Source organism: Gorilla gorilla, chromosome 20, assembly GCF_029281585.2.
Source record: "Gorilla gorilla gorilla isolate KB3781 chromosome 20, NHGRI_mGorGor1-v2.1_pri, whole genome shotgun sequence".
NCBI classification, from domain to species: domain Eukaryota; kingdom Metazoa; phylum Chordata; class Mammalia; order Primates; family Hominidae; genus Gorilla; species Gorilla gorilla.
The window spans coordinates 50,165,543-50,190,548 of NC_073244.2; the positions used below are offsets into that span (position 1 = coordinate 50,165,543).

At 53.7% G+C, this 25,006-nt stretch overlaps 2 protein-coding genes across 5 annotated transcripts; one reads left to right on the top strand and one right to left on the bottom strand.

Annotated features, from left to right (window-relative positions):
- Positions 1-1,745: 1,745 nt before the first annotated feature.
- FAM98C (family with sequence similarity 98 member C) lies at positions 1,746-7,171 on the top strand. 2 transcript variants are annotated; one of them, XM_004060664.3, is made up of 8 exons: positions 1,746-1,872; positions 1,992-2,140; positions 2,214-2,348; positions 3,568-3,773; positions 3,997-4,074; positions 4,172-4,288; positions 5,564-5,731; positions 6,834-7,171. In XM_004060664.3, the coding sequence occupies exons 1-8, from the start codon at positions 1,808-1,810 to the stop codon at positions 6,966-6,968; spliced, it is 1,053 nt and encodes a 350-aa protein (XP_004060712.2). In that variant the 5' UTR covers positions 1,746-1,807; the 3' UTR covers positions 6,969-7,171. The 2 variants fall into 2 exon arrangements, with proteins under 2 accessions (XP_004060712.2, XP_055225264.1); XM_055369289.2 differs by having other exon boundaries at positions 1,754-1,872; positions 6,752-7,171.
- On the bottom strand, positions 7,157-24,301 carry RASGRP4 (RAS guanyl releasing protein 4). 3 transcript variants are annotated; one of them, XR_008673802.2, is made up of 15 exons: positions 18,960-19,050; positions 18,184-18,315; positions 17,913-18,066; positions 16,438-16,611; positions 15,102-15,218; positions 12,909-13,184; positions 11,464-11,544; positions 11,263-11,367; positions 11,001-11,119; positions 10,742-10,886; positions 9,437-9,473; positions 9,199-9,333; positions 8,973-9,085; positions 8,044-8,185; positions 7,157-7,455 (listed from the first exon to the last, which is right to left on the bottom strand). XR_008673802.2 is itself a non-coding variant. In XM_055369287.1 (14 exons), the coding sequence occupies exons 1-14, from the start codon at positions 24,108-24,110 to the stop codon at positions 9,351-9,353; spliced, it is 1,803 nt and encodes a 600-aa protein (XP_055225262.1). In that variant the 5' UTR covers positions 24,111-24,301; the 3' UTR covers positions 9,242-9,350. The 3 variants fall into 3 exon arrangements, 2 of the variants coding, with proteins under 2 accessions (XP_063557371.1, XP_055225262.1); XM_055369287.1 differs by lacking the exons at positions 7,157-7,455; positions 8,044-8,185; positions 8,973-9,085 and adding exons at positions 19,147-19,252; positions 20,038-20,222; positions 24,088-24,301 and having other exon boundaries at positions 9,242-9,473; positions 18,960-19,022; XM_063701301.1 differs by lacking the exons at positions 7,157-7,455; positions 8,044-8,185 and having other exon boundaries at positions 8,899-9,085; positions 18,960-19,051.
- Between the last annotated feature and the right edge of the window lie 705 nt (positions 24,302-25,006).

Consider the following 25,006-nt stretch of genomic DNA (forward strand, 5'->3'; position numbering starts at 1 on the left):
CAAAACAACAGCAGTAGTAACAGTAGAAATAGGTTCCGTGGTTTAAGAGTATAGAGTCTGGAATTTCATCTTCAAGCCTTGGCATCACCATGAATTCACTCTGTGACTTATCTTCTCTCAACCTTAGTTTTCTCCTCTGTAAAAGAGATAAGATACTTAGCTCAATAGTACACATTAAATGCTATATATATATTAGTTATTCCTTATTAAGTACTCCCTATATATCTGCTAAGCACTTTTTACATATGAAACTCTAATTAATCCTCAGCAACAACTCTAAGAGGTAGGTACTATTATCCCCATTATACAGATGGGAAGCAATTTGGCAGGAACATGGAGCTGGTGAGTAACAGAATCAAGCCCTAACCCTTGTCTGCCTGATTCCTAGGGTGTAATCTCTTAACCACTATGGTGCATTGCACCTGCTCACTCCAAGGCCTAAGAGGGAGAGGAGTGAAGGCCTAACAGGCACATCGTGATCGATGAGGAGGGCCTGGTGTGTGAGGGGTGTGCTGGGATTCCTGGGTCCCTTATGTAATTCAAACCCTGAGGTGGAAAGGAGGGAGGAAGTTTTGGATTTTAGGCAGAGTTGGGTGAACACCACTCCGTCTGGGCTGCTTTAAGAGCAGAGGACAGGGCCAGGAACACTGGCTCAAGCCTGTAATCCCAAGCTTTGGGAGGCTGAGAGGGAAGGATTGCTTGAACCCTGGAGTTAGAGGCAAACGTGGGCGACATAGCTAGACCCCTCTCTACAAAACTTTATTTCTTTTTTACACGGAGTCTTGCTCTGTCCCCAGGCTGGAGTGCAGTGACTTGATCTCGGCTCACTGCAGCCTCTGCCTCCAGGGTTCAAGCGATTCTCCTTCCTCAGCCTCCTGGGCAGCTGGGACCACAAGTGCATGCCACCACGCCCGGCTAATTTTTGTATTTTTATTAGAGATGAGGTTTCACCATGTGCCCAGGCTGGTCTCGAACTCCTGACCTCAAGTGATCCAACCACCTCAGCCTCCCAAAGTGCTGGGATTACATGCGTGAGCCACCGTGCCCGGCCTCTACAAAACTTAAAAAAAAAAAAAAATTGGCCGGTTGCAGTGGCTCACGCCTGTAATTCCAGCACTTTGGGAGGCCGAGGCAGGCGGATCGCTTGAACCCAGCAGTTGGAAACCAGGCTGGGCAACATGAGGAAACCTTGTCTCTACAAAAAAATTAAAAACAAATCAGCCAGGCGAGGTGGTCTGCGCCTGTGGTCCCAGCTACTAGGTGTAAGCCACCAAGCCTGACTGATTTTTAAAAATTTAGCTGGGAGGCTGAGGCGGGAGGATCTCTTGAGCCCAGAAGGTCGAGACTGCAGTGAGCCGCGATGGCGCCACTGCAGTCCAGCCTGAACGATAGAGCGAAATCTGCCTCAAAAACAAACCAACAAAACACCAGCAGAGGACAACTGAGGGAGGAAAAGGAAAATGGCACCGAAGTTGTTTTTATGTCGCCGCAACAGTGACACCCGCCGCCAGCTTGTCTTGACAGCGGAGATCCCGAACGCACTGCAATTTACAGCTCCAGGTGGCGTTCCTACAACCCCGACAGGTTAGCCGAGGGGCGGGGCGGGCGGGGCGGGCGGGGCGGGCGGGGCGGGCGGGCCCCGGGGCGGGTTCGGCGTCCTCCTGCGCCAATGGGAGCACCCAAGCCCCTGCGCGGGAAGATGCCGATTGGTCAGTGCCGCCGGACGCTGCGGGGAGCTCGTGCGCGCGGCGCTTTTGGGGCGGAGCCTGCCACCGGCCGCCAGGGGGCGCGCCGAGACGACACTTTCATGGAGGCGGTGAAGGCGGAAGCGTGGGAGGGAGCCGCGGTGGCCCAGGACCTGCTGGCTCTGGGGTAAAAGGGTGTGCGGTGAGGCTGGTGGGTGCAGGAAGGCCAGGTCTGCCCCCTGGACGCGGACGGAAAGGGATTCTCAGTGACATCCCCGCCCCCTCCCGCTGCCTCGGTCCCCACAGGTATGGAGGTGTCCCGGGGGCGGCGTCGCGGGGCGCCTCATGCCCAGACTTCAGGGGGCTGTGCGTGCGGCTGGCGGCGGAGCTGGCGACGCTGGGCGCCCTCGAGCAGCAGCGAGAGGCGGGCGCGGAGGTGCTGAGCGCCGGCGACGGTAAACACGGAGCGGGAGGGTGGCAGGGGGGCCGCCACGGGGCCACCGAGCCCTGACACCCGTGTCCTCGCAGGCCCTGGCGCGGAGGAGGACTTTCTGCGGCAGCTCGGCAGCCTGCTGCGGGAGCTGCACTGCCCGGATCGCGCGCTCTGCGGCGGGGATGGCGCGGCTGCGCTTCGGGAACCCGGTGCCGGACTGCGCCTGCTGCGTGAGTCCCGGGATGCGGAAGTGGCAAGGCCATGGCCTCGGGAGCGGCGGGCTTTGACTTTTTAGGGGAAATCGAGGTTCCCAAGGGGTGTGGTCAGAACTTTGGGGCGGCCCAGAGGGTACGAGGTGGGTGGGGTGAGCATGTTGGGGCGAGCGGAGCGCTCTGAAATGGGCGGGGGTAGAATTTTATTTTATTTTTTATTTATTTTATTATTATTTTTGAGATGGAGTTTCACTCTTGTTACCCAAGCTGGAGTGCAGTGGCGTGATCTCGGCTCACTGCAACCTCCGCCTCCCAGGTTCAAGTGATTCTCTTGTCTCAGCCTCCCGAGTAGCTGGGATTACAGGCGCGCGACACCACACCCGGCTATTTTTAGTAGAAACGGGGTTTCACCATGTTAGCCAGGCAGGTCTCGAACTCCTGACCCCAGGTGATCTGTCCACCTCGGCCTCCCAAAGTGTTGGGATTACAGGCGTGAGCCCACCACGCCCGGCCCGGGGTTAGAATTTTAATTGGAGGGCCTAGGAGCTCAAGTGGGTTGGATTAGGAGGAAGGCTTGAGGTTTCAAAGTGGGCAGGAGTGGAATTCGTAGGAGGGGACAGGGTCTCAAGGTGGGGCTTACTCTGGAAGGCTTTAGGTGGGCGGGACTAGAAGGTGGAGGATATTTTTTTGTTTTGTTTTGTTTTTAAGTGGAGGTGGGGTCTCCCTATGTTGCCCTGTCTGGTCTTCAACTCCTGGCTTCAAGCGATCTTCCCACCTCAGCCTCCCAAGGTGTTGGGATTACAGGCTACAGGCATGAGCCACTGTGCCTGGGCAAAGGTGGAGGTTTTAAAGCCGGTGGAGCCTTTTTTTTTTTTTTTTGAAATGGAGTCTCGCCCTGTTGCCAGGCTGGAGTACAGTGACATGATCTCAGCTCACTGCAACCTCCAACTCCCTGGTTCAAGCGATTTTCCTGCTTCAGCCTCCCGAGTAGCTGGGATTACAAGCACTCACCACTATGTCCTGCTAATTCTTGTATTTTTAGTAGAGACACAGTTTCACCATGTTGGCCAGGCTGGTCTCCATCTCCTGACCTCGTGATCTGCCCGCCTCTGCCTCCCAAAGTGCTGGGATTACAGGTGTGAGCCACTGCACCCGGCCATCAGTGGAGCTTTTTGACCAAGATGGATGAATGGGTAGCAGCCTCCCTGAGTGCACAGCACCCATTTATTACTTTCAGGCTTTCTCTGCTCAGAGCTCCAAGCCACCCGCCTCCTGTGCCTGCGCTCTCTGCTGGATCCGAGTCCTAGGCCACCCCTTGGTGAAGGGGTGGTGGAGGGAGCCGGCATGGTCCAAGAACTGGACCTTACCCTCCAAGCCCTGGGGCTGCCCAGACCTGCACCAGGGACCCCCGCCAGCCAGCTGCTGCAGGAGTTGCATGCTAAGGTAGAGAGTCAGAGTCCCCTCCCGACCTGGGCTACCCCACTTTCCTTGTGGGGGTGGGGGTCGTCTCTCCACCTCTGGAAGGAGTATTCCAACCACTGGCCTGTTTTTTCTGGAGCTGTGACTGGCATTCTCACATCTGTGGCCTAGGTCCTCAGAGGTGTGGGGAGCTGGGAGGGGCCCATCCTCTCTGCCCCAGTTGGCCTCTGACTTCTTCTCCCATCAGATCTCAGAGCTGCAGCCTTCTCTGCCCCCAGGGTCCCTGCAGCCCCTCCTCAGCTGCTCGCTAGATGCACCCAGATGGGTAAGACTGTGTGTGACTGACTGAATGTGAACTGTGTCCTCATCAGAGGTGGCAGTGAGAGGGACCCCTAGCCTGACCTTGAGACCTTTTCTCCCAGGAAGCGTTGGAGTCTCTGTCCCAAAGCCTCAGAGATCAGTACCGTTGCCGCCGCTGCCTCCTCCTCAAGCGCCTTGACCTCACTACATCTGCTTTCCACTGGAGTGACCGGGCAGAGGTGTGGTGGGCAGGGGACCGTGCAGAATTGGAGAGGCCCAGTTGTGGGGGCTGCAGTTGCAGGGAGGAGGAATGAGGGCCAGGAGTATCACCCTCTTGCAGGTTCTCAGGCCGTGGACATTTTATAATTTTTTGAGGTTTGGGGCTCCTAGAATCTCAGGGTCCCAGGGTATTGTTGAATTCCCAGCTCTGAGCTGGGAGTATATTCAGAGGCATACCCCATCGTTTTTTTTTTTTTTTTGAGATGGGGTCTCGCTCTGTTGCCAGGCTGGAGTGTGGTGGTGCGATCTCAGCTCACTGCAACCTCCGACTCCCGGGTTCAAGTGATTCTCCTGCCTCAGCCTCCTGAGTAGCTGGGATTACAGGCACATGCCACCATGCCCAGCTAATTTTGTATTTTTAGTAGAGACAGGGTTTCACCATGTTGGCTAGGATGGTCTCGGTCTCCTGACCTTGTGATCTGCCTGTCTCGGCCTCCCAAAGTGCTAGGATTACAGGCATGAGCCACTGCACCCAGCCTTTTTTTTTTTATTTTTTTATTTTTTTGAGACGGAGTTTTGCTTTTGTTGGCCAGGCTGGAGTGCAATGGTGCGATCTTGGCTCACCGCAACCTCCGCCTCCTAGGTTCAAGTGATTTTCTTGCCTCAGCCTCCCGAGTAGCTGGGATTTCAGGCATGTGCCATCACGCCGGGCTAATTTTGTATTTTTTAGTACAGACAGGGTTTCTCCATGTTGGTTAGGCTGGTCTCAAACTCCCAACCTCAGGTGATCTGCCTGCCTTGGCCTTCCAAGGTTCTGGGATTGCAGGCATGAGCCACCACGCCTGGCCAAGTGTACCGCATCTTTAAGAGATACGAGCAGAGTCAGGCACAGTGGCTCATGCCTGTTATCCCAGCACTTTGGGAGGCCAAGGCAACAGGATCACTTGAGCTCAGAAGTTTGAGACCACCTTGGGCAACATAGCAAGACCCCCATCTCTACTAAAAATTAAAGAAAAAAAAATTAGCTGGGCATGGTGGCGCATGCTTGTCATCTCAGTTACTCAGGAGGCTAAGGTAGGAGGATCACTTGAGCCCAGGAGATTGAGGCTGCAGTGAGCCACCATCACGCCACTGCACTCCAGGCTGGGTGACAGCGAGACCCTGTCTCAAAAAATAAATATTTATTTGAGCTGTGGGCAGTGAGGTCTTGAATGGTAAAGTGATGCTTCCAAGATGACAGGTCCCACTTGGGGAAGGCCTCCAGGGTACCTCCTCTTACCTCCTCCCCACTCCAGGCCCAAGGAGAGGCCATGAGGGCAGTGCTGATCCCAATTCGAGAGGTTCTGACCCCAGAATCGGACATCTCCATTGCACACGTTCTGGCTGCCCGAGCCGACCTGTCTTGTCTCGTCCCAGCCACCAGCGTGGCTGTCCGCAGAGGGACCTGCTGTGCCATCAACAAGGTGGGCATCTGGGGTAGGGAAGGGCCCTGGCATCATTGGCCTTCAGATTGGCCTTTCAGCCTCTGCTCCAGTCCAAGTTTCAGACTTACCACCTCTAATCCACCCACGAGACATGGCAGCTAGAAGGACCTCGCTCACACAAAAACTGACTGTGGACTCCCCAGCTCAGAATGCTTCCGTGGCTCCCTAACGATCTGAAAACAAAGTCTAGCTATTTACTGAGCCCCTGGCTACTTCTCCAGCTTGGGCTTAAAATCCTTCCCTATCACCAAACACTACCTATTTGTTGTTTTTTAACCTTTTTTTTTTTCAAGACAGAGTCTTGCTCTGTCACCCAGGCTGCAATGCAGTGGCTTGATCTTGGCTCACTGCAACCTCCGCCTCCCGGGTTCAAGCGATTCTCCTGCCTCAGCCTACCGAGTAGCTGGGATTACAGGCACCCACCACCATGTCCGGCTAATTTTTGTATTTTTAGTAGTGACGGGGTTTCACCATATTGGTCAGGCTGGTCTTGAACTCCTGACCTTGTGATCTACCCGCCGTGGCCTCCTAAAGTGCTGGGATTACAGGCGTGAGCAACCGCACCCTTTTAACCATTTAAAAAAAAAAAACAAAGACAGAAATAGGCCAGGCACAGTGGCTCACGCCTGTAATCCCAGCACTTTGGGAGGCCGAGGCGGGCGGATCACGAGGTGAGGAGATTGAGACCATCCTGGCTAACACGGTGAAACCCCATCTCTACTAAAAATACAAAAAAAAAATTAGCCGGGCGTGGTGGCAGACACCTGTAGTCCCAGCTACTCAGGAGGCTGAGGCAGGAGAATGGCGTGAACCCAGGAGGCGGAGCTTGCAGTGAGCCAAGATGGCACCACTGCACTCCAGCCTGGGCAACAGAGTGAGACTCCATCTCAAAAAAAAGAAAAGAAAAAAGAAAGTTCATGCTAGTATCTTCCACCAGTTCAGTCCCCCCTACCCCAGCCACTGTACTCAAATAGTCAACATCTGCCGTTTCTTCTTCAGCCTCATGCTGTTCCCTTCGCTCTCTGGCCCCCTTGTCCAAGATACTTTTTTTCTGTGCAACTCAAATCTCATAAACTCTCAGGTGCTTATGGGCAACGTTCCAGACCGGGGGGGCCGCCCAAATGAGCTGGAGCCTCCCATGCCCACCTGGAGGAGCCGAAGAGAGGATGGAGGCCCCCAGTGTTGGGGCCGCAAGAAGAAGAAGAAGAAGAAGTAAAGGGGGACTGGTGGTCGGGGGCCGGGGGGTCCTCCATGAGATGCTAATGCTATCGGTAATCTCTGGGGAGTCCGTTTAAGGTTTTCCTTGGTATTTGGCACCCAAGCCCCCCATCTCCTATTCCTGAGTCCCCAAATGCCCTACTCCCATTCACGTCAATACCAAGAACCATGTTCTCCAGAGAATAAATTTAATTTAAGACAGCTGTAGGACCTCTCTCTGTGGGGGCCAAGTCAGGGGTGTTAGGGTTTGTGAAGGGGGGGGGGGTCTCTGCTCCCTGGGACTGAATGGGCCCCTGCTGCTCGACCCTCAAAGTTCTTTGCCCTATAGCACATCTATCCTGCGCCATGGGCATAGGTAAGGAGACATTCAGGCATCAGACAAGCATCTGTCAGGCGCCTACCACCTGCCAGCCCTGTTCTAGGCAATGGGGATGCAGCAGTGAATGACATTGATAGAAATCCCTGTTCTCCTGGAGTTGATGCTCCTGTTGAGGAAAGACAGACGTTCAACGAGATAAAGAGGGAAAAAGTATAGGCTGTCAGAGGGAGAACGTTCTATGCAGAAAAAAGCAGGAGCTGGGCGTGGTGGCTCACGCCTGTAATCCCAGCACTTTGGGAGGCTGAGGCTGGTGGATCATGAGGTCAGGAGTTCGAGACCATCTTGGCCAACATGGGGAAACCCCGTCTCTACTAAAAATACAAAAATTAGCCGGGCATGGTGGCGCGTGCCTGTAATCCCAGCTACTTGGGAGGCTGAGGCAGAAGAATCACTTGAACCCAGGAGGCGGAGGTTGCAGTGAGCTGAGATTGCATCATTGCACTCCAGCCTGGGTGACAGAGCAAGACTCTGTCTCAAAAAAAAAAAAAGAAATGGAGATGTAGGGAGTTGGTAGAATGAGGCCTGAGTCTAAATGTATCCAACACACAGCCGCACAGATACTAAGTGCAGGGAAAGGGAGCAGGATTAGCATCCACCAGGATGCAAAAGAGGAAAGTCACTTCCAGGGAAAAAGATGACGGACGTACCACTAAAGGCAGTGTGGATGGGAAGGCGGATGCCTCTGGAGGCCTACCTCTGGGAGCCCTGCCAGAGTCTGACGACAGGACTCAGGACTGACTGGGGGAAGGGAGGGAGGAAGAGAGGAGACCAAGAGATGTCTAGGAATCCAGCTTGGAGGATGCAGTTGATGGTGGGTCCATCACCGGGCAGGGGACCTGGAAGGAGGAAGGGAGGAAGAAAGATGACAGATGATGTGGGGAGCATATGATGTCTAGGAGACGCTTCACTGCCAGGAACACTTCCCTGCCCAGACTGGTAAGTGGATGAATGAACGTCCCCTGTGGAATCCTTTTTGTAACCCAATCTGAGAGTCTCTGCCCTCAAATAGTGGCGTTTACTCCATTAACCCATACAGTAGCTCCTGATATATTTGGCCTTATTCTTGCTATCTTATTGGCTAGAATCCTTTTTTCTGTTCTAGTGGTTATTGTCCCCACCCTACCCCCAACATGTTGAAACTTCTCTTTTTCTTTTTCCTTTTTTTTTTTGAGACAGGGTCTTGCTCTGTCACCTAGGCTGGTGTGCAGTGGCACAATCTCAGCTCACTACAGCCTCTGCCTCCCGGGCTCGAGTGATTCTCCTGCCTCAGCCTCCCGTGTAGCTGGGACTATGGGCACCCGCCATCACACTTGGCTAATTTTTGTATTTTTAGTAGAGATAGGGTTTTATCACGTTGGCCAGGCTGATCTCGAACTTCTGACCTCAAGTGATCCTCCCACCTCAGCCTCCCCGAAGTCCTGGGATTACAAGCATGAGCCACCGCACCCAGCCTATTTTTCTATCAGTATTAAAAAGTAACCAGTATCCATACCCTCCTACCCCAGCAGTCGAGGACTTCTGCATATTTGTACTTTTATGGGTCTCCAGATCTGTCCAGTCTTCCCCACGCCAATGGCCTGTGTCCCCTGTATCTACTTGGGGGTAGGGGCGGTTTCTCCTCACCGTATCTGTTTCCTAGGAAGGGTGTGGGGATTCAGTCTGGGTCCAGGCATGGCGAAGCTGGCACCCAGTCTCAGGTTCCAGGGATAGCGTGTAGGAGTGATTTTCCTCGGAGCCTGTTTGTGGGTGGATGGAAGGGATGTGGGTCTGATGGGAAGGACCTCTTGACCTTGGACTCAACCGCTTTCCCCCAGGCCCCTTCCCAGCACCGGTGTGCTCTAGGTTTTACCACAGCTGGCATGGGGAGCTGGTGTGGATGGGACAGGAGCTCCGGGGGGTCCTGCATCGCCCTTGGCCCCTGGCCTCTTCTTACATTCTACCTTCACCTGGTCTCTGCAGTGTTTGTGGCAACACAGCCCGCACTCTGGGGGAAGGCAGCGGTTAATGGCCAGGGGTCCGATCTGTGTCATCCATTCTTCCAGCCTGTGGGCCAAGGCTTCCCTCCCACTCGCTGACACCCCACTCACCCCGACAACGGTAGCCTTGCTTGGTGACACCCCAGAGCTGGGAAGAGAAAGGAGAAAAGGTTACCCATCCTAGGAGAGGGAGGGCTGTGGATTGGCAGGGCAGCTGGGGAGTGGAAGTGTGGAAGCTACCCAGGTTTTGAAATTCTCAAGGCTAGAGATTTAACTGGAATTAAAGGAATGTGGGTGGGGTACAGTGGCTCATGCCAGTAATCCCAGCACTTTGAGACGCCAAGGTGGGAGGTTGGGAGGCCAAGGTGGGAGGATCGCTTGAGCTCAGGATTGGAGGCTGCAATGAACCATGATCGTACCACTGCACTCCAGCCTGGGTAATAGAGCAAGACCCATCTCTTAACAAAATAAATAAAGGAAACTTGGAGATTATCTCAAGTTTAGATAATCACCTCAGATATTAGATTTAGGTAAAATTTAGAGTTACTAAAATGCAAATTCTATGGGCAAGAATTGTCTGCTGTATTCGTGCTGTATCCCCAGGGCCTAGGATTACCTGGCACACAGGAGGTGCTCAGTAAATATTTCATGAATGAATAAATGAATGTGGGAAGTAATCCAAGGTTTGTGAATTAGTCTCGGGTTATAGGTTGAGAGATTGATCCACTAGCCAGAGTTTGAGGATCTCTTGAATTTGGAAGTTATTCAGAGTTTGAATGATCTGGAGTCTAGAGATTTGGAGGATGATTCTGTTTGAACATAATCTACCCAGTTTGGAGATTATCCAGGTTTTTTTTTGTTGTTGTTGTTGTTGTTGTTTTGAGACAGAATCTCGCTCTGTCACCCAAGCTGGAGTGCAGTGCTGTGATCTTGGCTCATGCAACCTCCACCTCCTGGGTTCAAGCAATTCTCATGCCTCAGCCTCCTGAGTAGCTGGGATCACAGGTATGCATCACCACATGCAGCTAATTTTTGTATTTTTAGTAGAGACGGGGTCTCTCTCGCTATGTTCCCTAGGCTGGTCTTGAACTCTTGAGCTCAAGCAATCCGCCCACCTCAGCCTCCCCAAGTGCTGCGATTACAGGCGTGAGCCACCACTCCTGGCCTCCTATCCAGAGTTTTAGATATTATCCATGGTTCAGCGATTGTCTGGGGTGGACATTATCTGGGATTTGGGGATTATCTGGCATTTGGAGATTATCCAGAATATAGGGAATGTCTGGTGTTTAGGGTTTATATGAAACAGGATGATTTGAAGCTGGAGGATTTCTGGAATTTGGGGGTTATCTGGGGTTTGCGGACTGCCGGCTTCAGGACAGATGGAACCTAAGGGTGGTGATGGGGTGGGGTGCTCACGAAGCCACTGCAGCTGTCGCAGAAGGTAGGCTTTCGGAAGGTGACCTCATGGAAGGTGTGCAGGAAGGCCAGGCCCAACTTGGAGCAGATGGCGCTGGCCCGGAGCAGGTACCCTGTCAGCTCCTCTCTGCTGAAGGATCCTCTCCTGGGGGCAGAAACTGAGCCTCAGCATGACCTGCCCCAATGTCCTCCAGACCCAGGAGTCCAGGCAACCCCAGTGTCCTCATTTTCGGGGGATCCAGGAGTCACAACCACTTACCCCTGGCGTGGGGGTGGGTGAAGCCCATGGCAGGCGAAGGGAAAATTGCCCGAGAGTCGCTCAAAGTCCTCCTGAGAGATTGTTCCTCGGCCTTCAGGGTCATAATTCTTGAACACGGACTTCAGAGGAGTGTGGGGAAGCAGATAAGGCCCAGTTGTCGAAATATGATCCCCATGGCCATAAGTCCCTGCCTCCAGGCTCAGGGTTCTACAGATGTCTTCCCTCCTGGCTGCTGGCGGCCGGGCCACCCTCCCCTCCTTACCTCCACCAGCTGCTCCACATGCCGACCCAGTGTGACCCTGTCCGGCTTGGGTGTCACACCAGGGGCCCACTCCACCACCAGAGGTGCATTGAAGGGGGACGGTGGCTGGGGCGGGGACAGAGGAGCACAGTTAGTCACTGCATAGGCTTAGGGGGGGTTCGAGGTAATTGGGGGAGTCCGAGGCCAGGGGTCGGGTCTCACCAGACTCTTGGGACAACGCGGCTCCCGGGCATAAGAAAGCTCATAGATCTCGTCTTCCGTGTAGAAGAGGTCCAGGGAGAGCTGGAGCAGACAGGGGTGTTACAGATCCTCCCATCTACAGCCCTGCCCCAGACCCCCACACCCACTCGCAGGCTCTTCCCAAAGCCCCTCCTGGGTTCAAATCCTGGCATTACTGCTGTGGGACAGTGGGCAAGTGACCTCACCTCTCTGGGCCTCAGTTTCCCAATCTACAGAATGGGCACAGTAAGGGTCCCGACCTCATAGGGTTGTAAGGTAGAATGAGGTACCTGGCACACAGTCAATGATCAATAACTGTTAGTAGCCTTTTGCTTAGATTCTTGGATATGTCAAAGCTTGAGATTTTGGGCTATCAGCATGAGAAGCTCAGAACCTTGGAGTTTAAGAATGTGAACCCCAAAGCAATTCCAGAGCTCAGATCAATGGATACTTGAGTCATTGGAGGAAGCAGGGAAAAAACATGTTACTTACATAGAATATAGAGCTCACTCTGCTCCATATACTGTCGTTTTTTGAGACAGAGTCTTGCTCTGTCACCCAGGCTGGAGTGTAGTGGCACAATCTTGGCTCACTGCAACCTCTGCCTCCCAGGTTCAAGCGATTCTCATGCCTCAGCCTCCCAAGTAGCTGGGATTACAGGCGTGTGCCACTATGCCAGGCTAATTTTTTGTATTTTTAGTAGAGATGGGGTTTCACCATGTTGCCTAGGCTGGTCTCAAACTCCTCAGGCAATCCGCCTACCTCAGCCTCCCAAAGTGCTAGGATTAGAGGCATGAGCCACTGTGCCCGGCTAGACACTGTCTTAAGGACATTCTTTGAACGATGTCATTGGCTGTCTCTCCTCAACCACCCTCTGAAGTGGGTCCTTTTATTTTATTTTATTTTTATTTATTTATTTATTTTGAGAAGGAGTTTCGCTCTTCTTGCCCAGGCTGGGGTGCAATGGCGCGATCTCAGCTCACTGCAACCTCCACCTCCCGGGTTCAAGCAATTCTCCTGCCTCAGCCTCCCAAGTAGCTGGGATTACAGGCACGCACCACCACTCCTGGCTAATTTTGTATTTTTAGTAGAGACGGGGTTTCTCCATGTTGGTCAGGCTGGTCTTGAACTCCCGACCTCAGGTGATCTGCCCACCTCAGCGTCCCAAAGTGTTGGGATTACAGGCGTGAGCCACTGCGCCCGGCTGGGTCCTTTTATTATTCCCATTTTGTGGATAAGGAAACTGAGGCTTAAGGGTTCAGTGACTTGCCCAAGATCACGCAGCTAGAAAAAAACCTAGAAGTTCTGGCTTCAAAACCCATGCACTCCAGCACTTTTCTATCCTGGTCCTGGAGACACTCACACACCCAGGACCCTATATCTCAGTACCCTCGGAAGCCCAGCCTGGGCGGGGCCGGGGGGCTCACCGTGAGCAGGTGCAGCAGATCCTCATTGGCGCTGCAGGGTGGATGCTGCCCTTGGAGGGCCACCAGCTCCTGCAGCCGCAGGTAGAGGTTGTTCAGCTTGGGTAGGTGCAGGCGGCCGTCAGGCAACCTGTCGGGCTGTGCCTCATGCAGGGACACCAGGTCCTTGAGGTGCACGCCCAGTACAGGCAGCCGGAAGCCCGCGCAGCCAGCCCAGGTGCGGCGGTAGCGGGCATAGTTGTTGTGGGAGGCAAGGAGCTCAGTGAGCTCCAGGAGGGCCTGGGGAGGAGGGACATGGGATGGGGGTGTTATCAGGACAGTCCCATCCCCTGAGCAGCCTCCTGTGTGGGCTCTAGGCCTTCAGGGACCCAGTGGCATTGTGGAAACCTCTGGAGCCCTTCCATATCCCATGCCGGTCTCAGCATCTCCCCCAAACTGCTCTTCCTCTTGGGTCCCCATCTCAGAGAAGTTCCACAATCCCCCATTCTTTGGCTAAAATGATTTATTTTATCTTTCTTTCTTTTTTCTTTTTTTTTTTTTTTGAGATGGAGTTTTGCTGTCTTGCCCAGGCTAGAGTGCAGTGGCGTGATCTCGGCTTACTGCCACCTCCACCTCCTGGGTTCAAGCGATTCTCCTGCCTCAGCCTCCCAAGAAGCTGGGATTACAGGCATTGAGCCACCATGCCAGGCTAATTTTGTATTTTTAGTAGAGACAGGGTTTTACCACGTTGGCCAGGCTGGTCTCAAACTCCTCACCTCAGGTGATCTGCCTGCCTCGGCCTCTCAAAGTGTTGGGATTACAGGCGTTAGCCATGAAGACCGGCCTTTTTATTTATTTATTTTTTAGGCTAGGGTCTCACTCTGTCACCCAGGCTGGAGTACAGTGTCATGATCACAGCTCATTGCAGCCTTAAACTCCTGAGCTTGATGGCTGGGCGCGGTGGCTCATGCCTGTAATCCCAGCATTTTGAGAGGCCAAGGCAGGCAGATCATCTGAGGTCAGGAGTTCGAGAACAGCCTGGGCAACATGGTAAAACCCTGTCTCTACTAAAAATACAAAAATTAACTGGGTCTGGTGGTGCAGGCCTGTAATCCCAGCTACTCGGGAGGCTGAGGCAGGCAAATCGCTTGAACCTGGGAGGTGGAGGCTTCAGTGAGCCAAGATTGCGACACTGTACTCCAGCCTGGCAGATAGAGTGAGACTCCGTCTCAAAAAACAACAACAATGAAAAGGCTGAGGGGGAGGCTCCAGCAGTCCTCCCCCTCAGCCTCCCAAGTAGCTGGGACTACAGGCATGGGCCACCATCCCTGGCTAATTTATTTTTAAATTTTTTTTCAGCCAGGCGCGGAGGCTCACATCTGTAATCCCAGCACTTTTGGAGGCCAAGGTGGGTGGATCGCCTTAGGTCAGGAGTTTGAGACCAGCCTGGCCAACATGGTAAAACCCTGTCTCTACTAAAAATACAAAATTAGCAGGGCATGGTGGTGCACCCCTGTAATCCCAGCTACTCGGGAGGCTGGGGCAGGAGAATTACCTGAATCCGGGAGGCAGAGGTTGCAGTGAGCCGAGATTGCACCACTGCACTCCAGCCTGGGCGACAAGAGCGAGACTCTGTCTCAAAAAAAAAAAAAAAATTTTCTGGAGATGGGGTCTCGCTATGTTGCCCAGGCTGGTCTCAAACACCTGGGCTAAAGTGATCCTCCCATCTTGGCCTCCCAAAACGCTGGGATTACAAGTGTGAGCCACACTGTACCCAGCCTATAATTATTTCTTAAAAACCCAGATCTTATCAAGGGTGTGTCATCACTCTCAAAACTTCCCTAGCTTAGCCCATCTTACAAGGCGCTATAGGATCTTCCCAGGGCATCTTCGGCTTAATTTCCTGCCACTTTCTGACCTCAGCCAGTCCTCCCCATGGGGACTGCAAAGTTCTCTGCTAGCCTGTCTCCCATCTGTCTCCCTCACAGTCCAGCTCCGGACCAGACACACTGAAAGCAGAGAGGGATCAGCACCATGAGTGGATGGATGACAGGGAGGAGGAATGCTGGCAGAGCCTGGGGGTCTGGGATTTGGAGGAGCAAGGACTTCAGGTGGTACCAGGACCCCTGGGCAGGAATGGACAGGGCTTGGGGAATTAGGTGTGGGGGCTCAAGACAGCTGACCACTTGGAGCTTTGGGGAGGGTAGTGGGATTCACCTTGGTGCTGTCAGGGCTCAGGTGGGCATGGGAGTCCTTGAGTCTGGAGATGGCACTGTGACACAGGCCCCCTGTGACTGCCATCAGCGTGTTGAAATTCTGCAGCTGGCGGAGCCTCTAGGAAGAGAAGCATGCACACAGGGCCGTCACGGGAGGGAGGGCAAGTCGGGAGTTCAGATGACAGCATCCCAGTTGAGGTGGGGTCCCAGGCATGTGTGGACCAATGTGGGGATCAGACAGGTGAGAGAAGGCGGGTGTGTGCGGCAAGAGTGGGACATGCCATGTGTGGGCCTCACAGGGGTGTCAGATGGTTATCTGAGCTGGGAGGGTCAAGCAGGTGATTGACTGATACGAGGTTAGAAAATCTGGGGAGACAGGAAGTACGAGAAGTTGGGCGGATGTGGGGAATAGACAGGTGTGTGTCAGGTGGAGGAGGCTTCAGACATGTCAGGGTGTCAGCCATCTGGGGGTCTGACTGCTCTGAGAGTCACACAGGTGCGGGGAGGCAAGAAGGTGCAGGCTCTGGGCAGGAGCTGGGAGCCCGGCAGAGGTGAATAGGGCCAGAGAAGATATGGAGGAGTCAGACAGATGCTAGACAGGTGTGGGGCCACCAGGGCAGCTGGGGAATTCCCTTGCCCTCCTTTTGACAAATTTCGGCAGAGGTTGCTGTGGAGAGAGTGGGGCCAGGGAGGAATGGAAAATGCTCAGACCAAGGAGACCCCAGGCGGACGTCGAGACCCCCAGGTCTCAGGGGCCCTGCAGGAGTAAGCAAACCAGGGAAGACACCAGAGGAAGGGCGTGGTCTGCGTGGAAATACGCAAGGGGGCGCGGCCACAGCGGGCCGTAGGGCTTCCCTTTTCCCCAGAAGGGCGAGAAGGTGTCCGGAAAGGAGGGGGAAGGGAGGGGAAGAGAAGGGCGTAACACAATGGGGCGGGGCGGGGAGAGCCCGGACGCAATGGGGAGCGATGCACAATCCCGAAGCGACCGCTAGGGCCTGGGGACTGGGGATTGAAGCCTCGGGCTTCCATGCCCCACAAAGGTGGGGGCATGGAAGAGACACTCTCATTGACCTGGGGATAGAATATTCGGGCATAGGGCTTGGGAGCCTGTCACGGCTAGGGCCAAGGGGTGGGGCCACGGCGGGTGCGACGCGGTGACATCAAGGCCAAAGAAGTTACGGTCCTTGGTTGGAATGCCCAGACTGTGGCCTCGGGGGCGGGGCCGGGAGATGCGTGACGTCACCGCCGGGATGACCCTGTGGGGTCGAGGGTCTGGAAGGGGAAGGGCCAGGTAGCTGCGTGCAGTGGAGTTCGCAGCCCCAAGGGGCGGGCCTCACCTGTGCCACGTGAATGAACTTGTCCAGCACCTGTGCGCGCTGTAGGGGCCCGGGACGGCTCAGCACCATCACCTGCACCCAGCGGGACACGCTGTTGCTGAGACCTACGGAGCCCTCCAGGGCCGGGCAGCCTCGTACTGAGCCCTGCAAAACGTAGCTCCGCAGGTCCTGGGGCTGGGAGCGAGGTGGGTGTCAAGGTGGGCCGTGGCGCTCAGGCCCTGCCCTTCCATGGCATCCAACTAGCAGTCACGATCTCTGATGTCCTAGCCTGGTCTAGCCGGAGTGACCTTTGTCATCTGTCCCCCAACCCTCAGGCTGCTACATGTCCTTAACGTCACCATGCTCCTCTCCCATCTGAGGAGGCATGTTTCAATATAGCCAGGCACTATATTTGACAAGTAATCATATTAACTAATTTAATCCTCATAACTCTATGAGGTGAGTATCATTCCATTTTAGAGGTGAGACAGTTGAGGCACATAGAGGATAGGTAATTTGCCCAGGGTCACACAGCTGTGAGTCAGGGTGGGAGTCTATATGCTCTTAACTGTACACCTGACTGGTATACAGTCAGCAAAGGGAAGGCTGGGGAAGATGAATTGAAATCAACCTCTATCTGTTCTGCCCAAGGGGTGTTCATTTCATACCCACATCCACTACACTGAGTATATTTGCATACACACTCACACACACAACACGCACATACAGTCGGGACAGTTTCACATGAAGGAAACAGATCCCCACCTTCCCTTGAAATGATGATGTCCAGATGGCAAAAGCTAATGCATATATATGTTGAAGCACGTGAAACTGATCCTTGGGTAGGTAATATATGACAATTTCAAATGGTTCAAGCAGATAGCATTTACCCTGGACCAGGCACTGTTCCTGCAAGGCAGGAACTGTGCATATCCCCTTTTTACAGATGAGGAAACTGAGGCACCATGAATTTAAAAGCTTGTTGAATAAATGATAAAATATTTTGAGCACTTACTAAGTGCCAGTCGCTGCAATAAGCCTTTTATTTATTTATTTTACTTTTTTGTTGTTGTTGTTTTTCGAGACAGAATCTCGCTCTGTCGCCCAGGCTGGAGTGCAGTGGTGTGATCTCAGCTCACTGCAATCTCCGCCTCCTGAGGTTCAAGTGATTCTCCTGCCTCACCCTCCCAAGTAGCTGGGATTACAGGCATGCACCACCACACCTGGATAATTTTTGTATTTTTAGTAGAGATGGGGTTTCACCATGTTGGCCAGGCTGGTCTCAAACTCCTGACCTCAGGCGATCTGCCTGCCTGGGCCTCTTTAACTCATTTTCCTGGACCTTCTAGCATACAGGTTTGAGTTTAAGACTTTGAGATCTCTGCCGAATGACCATGCAGGTGTCCTCTCAGTCCTACCTTCCCCCAGCCAATCCCTCCCCTACCCCTACCCCAGTCTCTCCCCTGCTTGGGACGGGGATGGGAGGGGGTCCTCACCGTGATAGCCTGGAAGGACCGGAACTCCAGGTAGGTGAGGTGCTGAGCCAGCTCCCCCGTCTCCAGGTGGTCGAAAAGCAAGGACACTTTGCGCTTTTTGCCCAGGCCTGGGCTGCTCATTGGGAGTGGGGGGCCAGGGCCACCAGGGCTCAGGCTGGGGGCCAAGAGGGGCAGGGTATTGGAGTGGCTCACAGTTGAGGGCTTGGGGATGTAGAGGGAGATGGCAGAATGGCGATGGGGCAGGGAAGAGGGGAGCACAGGGCTGACTCACAGGTTAGAAGAGTCTCCCAGTCTTCTCTGGGCTGAGTTGCCCTCCTGGGCCACGGTGGCCCAGAAACGACCTATGACTTCTTCCAGCTGGGGATCCTGGTGCATCACCTCCGGGTGTCGCGTCAGCCAGTACCTGAGAGTGGTTTGGAGATGGTGAGATGAGGCCGGGGGTGGCGAAGGTCTCTACAAGGGGTATTTTGGGCTGAGGAATTTCTAGGTGCTGAGCTAGGGGTCTCTAAATGTGTGTGGGGGTCCCTGGAGGGTTGGGATTTGGAGGGGCACCAGGCTTGGAGAATCTCTGGAGTAGGATGGGGGTCTCTTAACAGAGACTGGGGGGATCTGTGGGAAGCAGACCGGGGAGTCACTTGGAAGTGGGATTATTGGGAAGCAAGATCGTGGAGCGTCCTAGGAACTAGACTGGGGGCTTCCGGGGGTGAAATTTTTGGAGGGACAGAATGAGGGGGTCTTATGGGCTAGGCTGGGGTCTGTGGGAGGTAGAGATTTTGGGGATCAGAGTTGGAGGTCTCTGGGCACCAGCTAGGAGGGTCTATGGGATCTGGTTGGTGAGGGGGGTCTCTAGGAAGTGGGGATTCTAAGGAACGGAACTAAGAGGGTCTTAGGAACCAAGCTACAGGTGTCTCAGAAGTGGGATTTTGGCCTGTAGGGCTGGTTGGGTCTGTGGGAACTGGCCTGGGGAGTCTCTGAGGAATGTTTTTTGAGGGGGAAGCAGGATGGAAGTCGTGGGTCCTGAGAGTGGGGATCTCGGCCCAGCCCTACCTGACCAGGTGACAGATCTGCAGCCGTCTCAGCTCCTGGGTGTCCCCTGTGGCCTTCTGGTATTTGAGTTCTGGTCAAGGCTCTGTTCTCCAGGATCCATGATCTGCCTGCTCCCCATTCCCATTGCCCAGGTTCTCACGACTCTGCCCTCTGCCCTCCACCCATAGCTCACAGTCCTGGAGGATATGAGGTCAGCAGGCGGGCAGCCAGGTCGGCGGACGGCAGCACCCAGCTGTGCATGGCCAGCACCATGTTGAGCATGTGGTCTCCGTGGCACAGGCTGCCAGCTGAATCTGGGGTGGAAGGAGGGGTACTCTGTGACAGAATGGCCCTCAAGCAATGCAGAGCGCAGCTCCAGATCCTGCCGGACCACCTGGTTCAAAGATCAGCTCTAACGGTGATCCCCAGCATGACCTTGGACAGGCAACCTAACCTCCTGTGCCTCAGTTTCCTTATCTGTATTGTGCATGGGGCAGCATCACCCCTGGCAAGTCTTGCTGAAGATTGAAATAGCACCAGACTGGCCGGGCACCGTGGCTCACACCTGTAATCCCAGCACTTTGGGAGGCTGAATCGGGCGGATCATATGAGGCCAGGAGTTCGGGACAAGTCTGGCCAACATGGTGAAACACCGTTTCTACTAAAAACACAAAAATTAGCCGGGCCTGGTGGCATGTGCCTGTAATCCTAGCTACTCGGGAAGCTGAGGCAGGAGAATCTCTTGAACCCAGGAGGTGGGGGTTGCAGTGAGCTGAGATCAGGCCACTGCACTCCAGCCTGGGTAACAGAGCGAGACTCTGTCTCAAAAGAAAAAGAAAAGAAAAGAAAAAAGATTTATATAAATATATATAATATACATATATATTATATATATATATATATATAATATATATATAAATGTATATATTTCCATTTCAGGAAAGAAGAAATGCAGGTGTTTCTGTTATCTCTAATGTAGTGATTGAGTTTCATTCCACCCAGCCCTGTTCTCATTTTACCTCCAAAAACTGAGGTGGAGAGAAGCGAGTGCTGAGCCCGAGGTTAGGGCCAGGGAGGCTGCTGGGGAGAGGACACTTACCGAAGGACTGGATGCATTTCTCCAGCAGCTCATCTTCGCTGCAGCCGCCCTCACTCAGCAGGCCCAGGTTCATGGAAGCCATGACCTTGCTGATTTCCCGGGGGCTGGGGCATGTCTTGTGGCGGCGCACTTGGCGGGGCCGGCCTCGCCCTCCTGTTTTTCCGGTGCATTCCTGGTGGGACTTCCTGTGGGCACAGCCCCCAAGGAGTCATGGGAGCACCTTCTTTCGGACAGACCCTAGAATTCCTTTTGACTCTAACGCCCCAAAGCACCACGACCTACCAGGGACTCTAGGGAGAATCCCCAGGAATATTCCAGATCCCTGGGGGAATCATGGGAGCCCTCTCCCACAAGCAGACTCCCAGGGATATTCCTGCTCCCTTCAGGGAATCAGAGAGGAAGATCCTCAAGACCAGGGGTCCCCAGCCCCTGGGACACAGACGGGTACCAGTCCGTGGCCTGTTAGGAACCAGCGGGCAAGCGAGCACCCCCGCCTGAGCTCCACCTCCTGTCAGATCAGCTGGGGCATTAGACTCTCTTAGGAGCATGAACCCTATTGTGAACTTCACATGCGAGGGATCTAGGCTGCGTGCTGTTTATGATGCCTGATGATCTAGGCTGCGTGCTGTTTATGATGCCTGATGCCTAATGCCTGATGATCTGTCACTGTCTCTCATCACCCCCAGATGGGAGCATCCAGTTGCAGGAAAACAAGCTCAGGGCTCCCACTGATTCTACATTATGGTGAGCTGCGTAACTATTTCATTATATATTACAATGTAATAATAATAAAAATAAAGCACAGGATACATGTAATTAACTTGAATCATCCCCATACCATCCCCACCCCCTTCCACAAAACTGGTCCCTGGTGCCAAAAAGCCTGGGGACCGCTGCTCAGGACTGCTCTGAATCTCCCAGGGAATCACAGCAGAAGACCCCTGGGACCACTCAAGACCCCTCAGGGAATCATAAGAACTCCTTCCCCAGGCATTGCCCCCTACTTCCTCTTGACTGCTTCCAGGGCATCCTGGAAGAGACTTCCTTTTGGCAGATCCCGGGATTACTCCTGGCCTACCAGGGACTCGGGAGAATACCCCTGGGATCTCTCCTGTCTTCCCCAGGCAGAGGCATGGGAGGACCTGCCTTCAGGAATTGCCTCCTCAGGGCTCCCGTTTGGTCTCTAACACCCTCCCCTCCTTCCTCCCACAGCCCTCAAGAGAGCAAGGCTCTTGGACCAGTGTGATGGCTCACGCCTGTAATCCCAAAGCTTTGGGAGGCCAAGGTGGGTGGATCACTTGAGGCCAGGAGTTTGAGACCACCCCGGCCAACATGGTGAAACCCGTCTCTACTAAAAATGCAAAAATTGGTCAGGCGTGATGGCGGGCGCCTGTAATCCCAGCTACTCAGGAGGCTGAGGCAGGAGGGTTGCTTGAACCCAGGAGGTGGAGGCTGCAGTGAGCTGGAACTGCATCACTGTGCTCCAACCTGGGTGACAGAGTGATTTCTGTTTCAAAAATAATAATAAAAAAATTAAAAAGAGAGGCCAGTCACAGTGGCTCACGCCTGTAGTCCCAGCACTTTGGGAGGCTGAAGTGGGTGGATCACTTGAGGTCAGGAGTTCGAGACCAGCCTGGCCAACATGGTGAAACCCCATCTCTATTAAAAATACAAAAATTAGCCGGGCATGGTGGTGGGCTCCTGTAATCCCAGCTACTCAGGAGGCTGAGGCAGAAGACTTGCTTGAACCCAGGAGGCGGAGGTTGCAGTGAGCCAAGATCGTGCCACTGCACTCCAGCCTGGGCAACAGAGCGAGTCTTAGTCTCAAAATAATAATAATAATAATAGTAATAATAGTAATAATAATTCTCCCTCTGCCTGGTGCCTCCCAGAGGCTGCTGTTCCTGATAGGGGAAGAGGGTAATGGAGAGACAAGGATGGTGGGAGGAGGGAGGGAGCTGAATCCAGGCTTCAGACGAAAGTAGAATCCAGAAATTTTTGCCAGCTGTTGTGACTTCGTGTTAGTCACTTAATTTCTCTGGGGCTCAATTTCCTCGAAGGAAAAATGAGGATAGTCCTTGGACCTTCCCCAGGGATTTCTTTCTTCTTTCTTTCTTTTTTTGGAGACAGGGTCTCACTCTGTCACCCAGGCTGGAGTGCAGTGGTGCGATCTCAGCTCACTGCAACCTCCACCTCCCGGGTTCAAGCAATTCTCCTGCCTCAGCCTCCCAAGTAGTTGGGACTACAGGCACGTGCCACCACGCCCAGCTAATTTTTGTATTTTTAGTAGAAATGGGGTTTCACCATGTTGGCCAGGCTGGTTTCAAACTCCTGGGCCCAATTGATCCTCCCACCTTTGCCTCCGAAAGTGCTGGGATTACAGGTGTGAGCCATCACGCCAGGCTCCCACCTCTACCCTTTTTTAGACAGGGTCTTGCTCTGTCTCCCAGGCTGGAGCACAGTTGTGCAATCAAAGCTCATTGTAACCTTGAACTCCTGGACTCGAGTGATCCTCCTGCCTTAGTCTCCCAGGTAGCTGGGACTACAGGTGTGCACGACCATACCCAGCTAATTTTGTGTGTGTGTTTGTGTGTGTGTCAGTGGGGGGGGGGGGGGTCTCACTATATTTCTCAGGCTGGTCTAGAACTCCTGGCTTCAAGTTCTCCTTGTCTTATCCTCCCAAAGGGCTGGGATTAGAGGCATGAGCCACCGTTACCAGAAGGGACATTTTAAAGTATTATATATGTCCTAGGCTAAGGAGGGAGCATTCTAACTAAGTCAGCATTTCCCTAAGTGTGGGCACCCAGCTAGTACCAAAAGCATCACCTGGGAACTGGATATCAATACAGATTCTCAGGTCCCAACCCAGACCTACAAAATCAAACACTTTAAGGCTGAGGGTGGTGGCTCACGCCTCTAATCCCAGCACTTTGGGAGGCCGAGGCGGGCGGATCACGAGGTGAAGAGATCGAGACCATCCTGCCCAACATGGTGAAACCCCATCTCTACCAAAAATACAAAAAAGTAGCTGGGTGTGGTGGTGCACACCTGTAGTCCCAGCTACTTGGGAGGCTGAGGCAGGATGATCGCTTGAACCCGGGAGGCAGAGGTTGCAGTGAGCCGAGATTGTGCCACTGCGCTCCAGCCTGGCGGCAGAGCGAGACTCCATCTCAAAAAAAAAAAAAAAAAACCAAACACTTTAAAGGTAAGCCCAGCAACCTGTATTTTACAAGCCCTCCAGACAGTTCTGAGGCTCGCTCCAGTTTGAGAACCACCGGTCTAGAGTGTCTCATTGAGTACTTACAGGCCTCTCCGAGGTAGAGGATATGATTGTTCTACTGACAGAAGAAAAACCCGAGACACAGAGCAGTTAAGTGACTTACCTAAGGTCACACAGCTAGGAAATTAGGCAGCCAGGAGTCTGCCACTAAACTGCTGGGTGGGGAGGAAAGCCCTTTGCCCATCAGAGTGGTGCTGGGGGTGGCAGGAGGAGTTACCCAGGCTAGGGAGCCACCCACCATCTGCCTCTGTGGGGACAGAAGGGCCAGCTTGCCCAGGAGATGAAGCCCATTCCAGAACCGGCCGCACAGCCAGCCACTAGGCCCTGTCCTGCAGCCCCCTGTAGGGGTCTGGAACAGCCAGGAGTGGTTTAAAAGGCAGGGGAGCCGCCTTGCCCTGTGCCACACTCCCCTCTCCTGGGCCAGGGCCCTGCAGGAGCCTGGAGTTTCCAGTCCAGGGGGATGGGGAACCAGGAAGCCCCCAGAGAGGGCAGAGACACTCAGCCCAGGCCAGGGATGGAGGTGGGGTGATGAGGAGTGGGAAAGGGGCACGGAGCAGCTCAAACTCCAGGGACAACACGGTACAGATGCCACATACAAGCGACTGCAGCCGTAGCTGGCACCAGACTCCCTGAAGCATCCACCTGGCCCCCCTGCACCTGATCCCAAAGAAGTCAGGAATCCTGCCACCCTGGCGAGTGATCTCCCCAGCCCTCCCATGCAAAGGGAGGCCTCAGGGTGCTGCTGGGCTCCCTGGGGAGGGTCCTCTCACCTCTTACTGTCTTTTCTGTTCATGCTTCCCGCGTGGGGGGAGGAGGGCAGGGGTCTTGCAAGAGTAGGGCTCAGCTCCTCCCCTTCCCCAGGACTCCAGCTTCTCAGCCCCTAGGGAGCTGGGGCCTCCTCGGTGCTTGGGAAGGAAAGAGGAACTGCCCCTCCCCACCCACCCTCAGGCCAGGGGGAAGGAAGAGGCTGGGGAGAGACCGAAGGCCCCCCTCCCCCACACGGGGATCCCTTCTGCTGAGGTTTCCGGCATCGCTGGCTCTCCCACCCTCAAGCGCCCTGGCGGGCTCTCTATCTCCCGATCTTTCGGTCTCGAGACCCGTCACTGTCATACTTCAATAAAAGAAGGGGCTTTTCTTTTTAAAGCATGACTGATATTTATGTAAAAACACACACACACACTCAAAAAGATACGTCTGTCTTTCTAGAAGGACATATTCATATATATAATTCATGAAGGTTTGAATGGAAACTCACAAGACATAGTATTTTGTATATTTCTTCATAGGCGTCTCTTATTCCTAGTTTAAGTGATACCATTTGTACCCTGGAAAACATTTTCATTTTCTGACTTTATTGTAACAAACCTCCACATAGCACCTACTGTGTACCACACACTGCTGTAAGGACTTTAAAAATATTAACTCATTTAATCCTCACACAATCCACTGTTACCTTAAAAAAAATTACATACCGGACCAAGCACGGGGGCTCACAGGGGCTCACGCCTGTCATCCAGCACTTTGGGAGGCCAAGGCAGGCGGATCGCTTGAGTCTAGGAGTTTGAGACCAGCTTGAACAACATGACAAAACCCCGTCTCTACAAAAAATGTAAAATGTTAGGCCGGTGTGGTGGCTCACTCCTGCAATCCCAGCACTTTGGGAGGCTGAGGCGGGCGGATCACCTGAGG